This window comes from Castanea sativa, chromosome 3 (assembly GCF_040712315.1).
Source record: "Castanea sativa cultivar Marrone di Chiusa Pesio chromosome 3, ASM4071231v1".
Taxonomy (NCBI): Eukaryota; Viridiplantae; Streptophyta; class Magnoliopsida; order Fagales; family Fagaceae; genus Castanea; species Castanea sativa.
The window spans coordinates 28,084,972-28,092,902 of NC_134015.1; the positions used below are offsets into that span (position 1 = coordinate 28,084,972).

The 7,931-nt window shown below is 33.5% G+C and overlaps 1 protein-coding gene across 1 annotated transcript; it reads right to left on the reverse strand.

The window, feature by feature from the left end:
* Positions 1-3,951: 3,951 nt before the first annotated feature.
* On the reverse strand, positions 3,952-6,101 carry LOC142628773 (exopolygalacturonase-like). Its single transcript, XM_075802812.1, has 4 exons — positions 5,982-6,101; positions 5,462-5,770; positions 4,324-4,839; positions 3,952-4,188 (listed from the first exon to the last, which is right to left on the reverse strand). Exons 1-4 carry the CDS (start codon positions 6,099-6,101, stop codon positions 3,952-3,954), a joined length of 1,182 nt encoding a protein of 393 aa, XP_075658927.1.
* Positions 6,102-7,931: the final 1,830 nt, after the last annotated feature.

The window sequence follows — 7,931 nt, forward strand, 5'->3', positions numbered from 1 at the left end:
CTCTTCCAAATATCATACTAATACCATATTCGGTTCACAAGGAACCCCGGAAGGAAACCGTATCTTTCAAGGTATAACAAAAATTCATCCTAAATTTAGAAGACTTTTGCACTTATGCAAAAATGAAAAAAGAAAAAAGAAGAAACCTATTGAATGTTATGACTCGTGTGGATGCTGGATAGTGCTTCAATTCTTAAAACAAATTTATTAATTCGTTTAAAATTGTTGCTTCTCATGCTAGGCAAGGTTATTTTGGTGTGATGGACCTCTAGATGTTAAAAATCTCTTAGTAAAGATGATGTTGTAATCAATTGTGATGCTCACGTGGTTTATATGAAAATTTTTGCCCTATGTACAGAAACTTTAAATTTGTTAATATTGAAAGAGAAATGGCAAAGTTTGGTTCAAGTTTTTGAGTATACAGTATAAGCAGAGATTCAAACATATGCATGTATATAGATTACCAATAAATAAATAAAAGTCAAACTCAAGAGTCAAGAATATGACAACAATACAGACACCATCACAATCTAGATATAGTTAAGCTGACAAACAAATTTCAGCACTTCTTTCAAGTTTTCATTGAAATAACATGTTGAATTTTTCTTAAATCAATCATTTAGTTTGAGTTTCACTTTAGTTGCAACCAAATATTTGTGGGCAGACTTTCGTGGCTTCATGCACATAATTTTTTTCTATTATGCTATAGATTTTGAAAGCTAGTTTATCAAACTACAAAAGCACTCTGTGACAACATATTGATTCATATTTGTTTGTACATTTAGGGTAAAAGCCACAAGTAGTGTCAATATAAATTAGCAATTATTTTTGGTAGGACATAATAGAAAAATGTAGTAGTAGTAGTAGTACTAAAAAAAGCTTGTTAGGCCAGCAAAACTTGATGCTAAGAAGGGTTTCAAATAATATGTAAATCTATCATCCCGCAAGTGTTTCTTCGTCCTTCCCCCCCTCCCCCCTTTTCTAGGGATAGGAAATTATGGCTTGTTGGAGCATAGGTGGGTAAATAAAAAGACATGTAAATGGCAATTTGAGTAAAGAATGACGGAAATAAAAAATTTTAAGTGTAAAGCTGATAATAGCATGTCATTAGGGAATGGTTCCTACACTCAACTATACTATCTGCTATTGGTCTTAAATTCTGTCATATCCTCAACAACCAACAGCTTAGCTTGGTAAGAGCTATAGCCCCTTCTATTGCCATGACTCTCTTAGAGGCATAGTTTTTCCGAGCAGATAGTCTACTTCTGAACCACCTTTAAGTTGGGTTTTGGCTTAGTATCACCACCTCTTCTGAACAACCTTATTTGTTAGGCTTAGAATGCACTGCTACTCCAAATCTTATCATTGAAATTACCATATATCTAGAGCGAAAGAAGGTTAGATGATGAGACTTCTATCATTTTCCTTACTATCTTGGAAGTTTGTATACGTCCTGTGTATCTCCTATTATACCTAATTTGCTAGTTTCTTGGAGTAGATGCTAAAAGTTATAATCATGGTTTTCTAAACGAGTGTATTTATAAAAATAAACATTTCCCAATAACCGTCACTGCTTCATAATTTGATAAATATGATTCATTTTGTCACAAAAGTAGACTAATTTAACTACATCCAATCTCTTAAACCTTTTTTTTTGCATTTTGATAGTGTTACCAATTCTTTACTTGATTTCAGTTCTCCTTTGAAAAGCCAATTCTTAGAGGGGAAAAGCCTATTCTTAGAGGGGAAAAGCCTAGCTGTTGCAAACTCCTTCCAGTTCCATGTTGGAGGCATTGCCTAAAGTCTGTGATAACTGAAAGCTCTAGGATTGCTGCAGATAAAGAAGCCTGAAAGGCAGAGGAAACAGGGCTAGAGAAATATTTTAACGAGAACACAAAAATCTTGGATAGCTTCCAATTCCTTTTTGCGTTGTTGCTTAAATATTGTCAAGATCAAGAGGTCTGAAGGATCTTCATACAAAAAGATTTTTTAAGAAATATTGTTCTTACAATGTAGAGAATTGTAAATCCTCTCATAATCTGTGACTTCTGGCTTGTCTAGTAGAACCTTGCTGCAAACTCGTGTTATTTTCCCAGTTTATATGAATATTCCAATTGTCTGAATATTTTGTAAGACTATTGTTGACACTTAGGAACCTGTTAAAGATGTTCTTAGGTTAGAAATTCTAGCACTATGCCTCTTAAGCATGGTGTCTTTGTGGCAGCAGTGCTAGTGATGCTGTTTCTATTCGAGTTATATCACCTGATGTTCTTATTACTTATGGCATATGAGAACACTAGCGTGCAATTTACTAAAATGGTAGGGCGCTTGGCCTGGCTTTTAGTCTTTACTCTTTAAGTTAGAAATGATTCTCATAAGCTTCATTAAAAGTAACTAGCCTCATCACATGTGCTTCGCACCTGCAATGATGCTTTTCATTTTATTTTTTATTTTTTTGGGTTTACACAATTTACTCATGGGAGTTTTATTTTATTTTTTATTTTAAGAATAAGTTGTATTAGTACTTGACTACTAATGCGAGAGAGAAATGTGGAGGTGGGATAAAACCAATTTAGTTACAAAAAAAAGGTACGTTTGTGGAAAAAGGAAAAAAGCTATTTTTTATTTTTTTTTATATTTTTTCTAAAAGAAGAAGTTGTGTTGGTACTTGACAACTAATGTGAGAGAATAATGTGGAGTTGGGAGAAAAAACCGTTTTATTTTTTTATTTTTTATAATTTAGCTAAAAATTTGGAGTTTTTAAAATACTGATTTTACATGTCTAGCCCTATGATTTAAGCCATAGAAACAGATGAATTTGAGGATATTTTGGGCATCTAAATAGATGATCCCAAACAGGGTAATACCCATAAATAGTACTATAGATACGTGTTGGGTGTGTGAGTACCAAGCTAAATGGATAAATCTAGCAGCCTCAAAATATTTTTTTACAGAAGGATTGGCATGTAATTTAGTGAGTCTATGAAAGAGATACAGTTGAATGGGCTTTTGGTTTTGGTTGATGATGGTAATGCCCAGGGTTGTCCATGGGTCGAGTCAAGTTGGCAAAATCAACCCATGCCCAATTTCCCACGCAAACCCACCAACTTAAATACGACCTAAACCCACCCAATTATTAATTAGGTTAAATGGGTAGAAACCAATTAGACCCAATTATAACTAATGTTAATTGGGTTTGAACTAGGTACCAAATTAAGCCCAAATACCATTTCTACAAATCCCCAAACTCCAAAGTATCCCAGAACCACTTAAAAGACAAAAATACCCATAAAACCTCCAAAATTACCAAAATACCTTCTAAACCTAAAAATGACATGAATACCCCCTGAAATCTTAAAATGACCAAAATACCTCTAAAACATTGAAATGACCAAAATACTCCCTAAACCCATCAAATGACCGAAACACCCTCAAAACCTAAAAAAAACCAAGGTACCCCCTTAAACCTAAAAAATGAACGAAATACCTCTAAAACCCAAAAATGACCAAAATACCCCTGAAGCCTAAAAAACGATAAAAATTCCATCGAAACCTAAAATTTTGCTCGTTTAGTTTTTGTTTACTTTTCCCATTGTGTACTAAATTGGATTGGTAGTAGATGCTTAACAATATTGGTGGACAATATTACTTAAGAATAAAAAGGATTTAGTAAGAGTTGAATAAATTTTTTTATTTTTATTAAGAATGATCTCAGTTGCAATAATAGAACAATTACTATCTACAACAACACGACAGATCATACCAGATTTCAACAAAAGACTGAACTTAAACAACTTTAAAAAATAACTAAAACAATTCCCCAATTTCATTTAAATAAAGAAAAAGGGAACATTTTAGATGGGATTTTATTTTGAATAGAACCCCGATAACCTATCTCCAAACTGTATTTGTTCATTCTACATTAGTTTTAATTGCTTGGGAAGCATTTCATTAATGTTTATTGGTACAAGCAGGAGGGTTTTGCTTGCCCAAAATTGCAGGTTGGACGTTAGCACAAGTGGAAGTAGCAGATCCTCCACCTCCCTTGTACGCGAGATCATTGTCAGAAAGCACCACTTGTTGGCATGGAACACTCTTACTGCAAAGAAGATTCATGGCTTCCTTTGTCGAAGAAGTACCTCTAATTTTCTTGAAGCTAACATTGCTGATCTTAACTTTAGAGGGAGACTGAAAAAAAAAAAAAAAAACAAAAACAAAAACAAAAAAACGCACCCAAGAATTCGATATTAGTATTTGTAATTGCTTTTACTTTTTTTTTTTAACATTAAAATTTGTGTATGTATTTGTGATGTTTATAATAACCTGGTTTGAGCATTGATTGTTTGGACAGTAGTTTTGATCAATGATGATAGGATTGGCAACATTGTTCATGACAACATCCTCAAAATGTATATCAGAAGCAACTCCAGAAGGGGAAGAAGGCCATGTTTTGATTCTAACACCATTATCTGTATTGCTAAGTGTGGCACCAGTAACTCTGATTCCTGAAACAGGTTCTTCGTTCTGGTACCTTCCAAGACTTCCAATGCTGATACCATGGCCAGGTCCACAAGTAACTTGGTTAACAGTAACATCTTGGGTTCCATCACCAATGGAGATGCAATCATCACCTGTTCCAATATCGGCATTGGTAATGGTGATCTGAGATGAACGTCCCACATGGATTCCATCAGTGTTGGGGCTATTTGCGGGTGCAGTTATGGTAACATGTTGGAATTGCAAGTTCTTACATTCCAAAAGGTTGATGTGGAAAAATTTGCTGTCCTTTGATGTAATGTCTTGGACTTTTGAATTTGTGACGTAGACGAACCTTATATTCTGTTCATGTTTACAAGTTAGATAAATTAAAACGATAAATATGAGCGCTCGAGTTTCATTTAAAAAAATTTTAATTTGTAAAATGGTAACGATTCTTTGAATTATACAAAAATAAATAAATAAAATTGTTGGAAACAAACGTGATCATTAAATCAATATAAAAAAAATGGTAAAGTTGTAGCAATTATTATTACATAAAAACTTACAAGCTAATGTTTCTATGAACGTGGTTGGTACTACTTCAATAATATTATATTATATAAACAATTCTTCATAGACCACAAGCTTTGTCAAAAGATTACATATGCGATTGTGATTGGTGAATTATCGCTTTTATATTTAACCATTGTTTTTTCTCTATCTCTTTTAGTCGCACATGTTAGTGTTGTGGCACAAAAAGTACTCCATAAACTCTCTCATATATAAATTTAAAAATTAATTCTTTTTTGATTTGTGACACATCACTATACAAAACTTGTCAAATTATTAGTAAGACATCATTTAACATATAAATGTTTGAATTTTTTTTAACGGGTAAATTTTGTAAAGTTGTAGTGTCTATGTATATCTACGTAGAAAATGATGGAATATAAATGCTAATTAATTAAGATTGAAATCTTACAATAGGAAGTACGTTGCAATTTTTGTCTTTGTTACACTCATTTTTTTGCCACGCTTGTTGTCCTTTGCCATAAAAAACTCCACCATCTGACACAGTGAGACCGTCGATACGTTCAAAAGCAACCCAACCATCTTTACCGTTGAAGGAGGCAACATCTGATGGGGCCTGTAGGGTTCCCTGAAGGTTAAACTCAATAGCACCTTTGCATGGACCCAACAAAGTCACTAAACCTAGTTTGTATACACTCGCTGAAATCACAACTTTACTTCCTGCTACTGCGCACGTCGCTTTCCAAGCTTTTGTCAAAGTCTAAACACATTATAAAAAAACAAAAAAAACAAAAAATCATGATTAGTTTACAATAATCATTTTGCATGTTAATGTTTTATCATTTGGTCATGACATCGATCAGTTTCTAGTGTAAAAGATGTTTGAACCTAGGTTCTCTTGTTCAAAGTTAAAAGGCTTTACTAGTTATGTTAACTAGAACACACTCTTCTTGTCAATTACGTATTTATACTTGTGTTATATCAGCATTAGGTTGTGGTCCATATGATTTAACATCAAAGACCTGCTGGGCTTTGGTGGATGCCAACACCAATAGCAAGGAAATTGTTGCAATGCTTAAATTCTTTCCCATTTATTGTTCTTTATTTTCTTTCTACTGCCAGTTTATTGTACAAAATGATGGTAACCCCATTTGGTTTGAAGCTATTTATACTTCAATACCTGAGTTCCACACCATTGAAACTACTCAACTAATATTAACTAATTTAATGCAAGGTTGCTAAGAACTCTCTTGTATATACTTCAACTTCTGTACTATTATTAGTTTTTGTGCTTTCTCCTCCACTAATTAATTATCGTTTGTTATGGTATAAGATAAGATTATTTTACTTTTGTATATCATCTTAACTTCTTTGCTTTAAATGGCACGTTGTTAGCCGCCTGAAATATGTTCATTTTATCATGTAACCAAAGTGAATACTTCCTTATGTGAGTGTATTCCCTTTTCTCATCTCCCTTACCCTATATATATGTGTGTGTGTGTATGTGTGTGTGTGTGTGTGTTTTTTTTTTTTTCTCAACAAAAAAAATGTGAATACTTCCTTTAGTAAGGGGGGAAACGTATAGTAAAATCTACCAAAATTAGCATAGGCAGCATGCTCGTCTACACTTTACAATAGCAAATAATGAAACCCACCGATATTTTGCTCATTTTTTAGGTTTCAGGGGTGTTTCGGTAAATTTATTTTGTTTTGGGGTGGGGGTGTATTTCTATCATTTTTTAGGTTTTGAGATGTATTTATGTCATTTGTTTTGGTTTAGGGGGGTGTTTTGTTCAATTTTTAGGGTTTTAGGAGTATTTTGGTTATTTTTTATGTTTTAAGGGTATTTTGGTAATTTTAAGTGGTGTTTTTTTTAGCATATTTGGTCTTTCTTTAGGTTTGGAGGGTATTTTGGAAATTTTAATGGATTTTAGGAGTACTTTAGTCATTTTCAAGTTTAAGGGGCATTTTGGTAATTATGATTACTGGGTAATTGGATGGGTTGGAGTTTATCCCTAATAATTGGGTTAGGTTGGGATAGGGTTGGAAGTAGTTAGTTATATGGGTACTAAATGAGTAAATGAGTTTTAACCAAACCAACAGCCCTCCCCAAACCCACCCATTTGATACCCCTAGTATTGGGGACGAACCACCGCTTAACTTGATTTGATCGAGTGAATGGGTTAGGGATCTGCTACCAATTGAATGGTCAGTCAAATCCAGGTCTCTCAGGTTGTTGGTTAGGTGGGGCGTAATGTCAGGTGACATGGTCTGGGCTGCAATTGATTATGATAGCATAAAAAAAAAAAAATCCAACCATTATTTAACCACTTGTAGGCTAGATCAGGTGAGGCAGTGACACAATAATGAGTATTTTTTGGTTTATTTCATTTGAACCTATACAATAGACTCAACGAGAAAATGAGAAAACAGGAGATGAGAAACAAAGAAAATATACATTGATCAAAAATGATATTTTGGCCAACATATCTATTATGTGACAAAACATGAAACACATTATATTGGTAATGTGACAATATTTGAAACTCGAGTTTCACTGGCGACTTAAATAAATAAATAAATAATCAAAAAACGTTTTCTTGCTGTGAATCTTATCTAACACAGATATACGAGAATGACTTCATACTATCAATTCATATGCGAATAACACACATTTGGGTTGGGTTTGTCGACGTCCTTAATAGAGCTAGGGAATGTTTGTTTGAACTGTAAAGAATGGGTAATGTAACAAAAAATGCAGGGGAATGGACTTCCCCCCCCCCCCCCCCTTTGCACAACAAGCAAGAAATGGGGAAGAGTGAAATCGGTGTTCTCCAAAATTAAATAGGTAAGTTGATGTTATTAACAATAATGGTTAATTGGATAGAAGAGTGTTTATGCTATTAGATCTCATAATAATC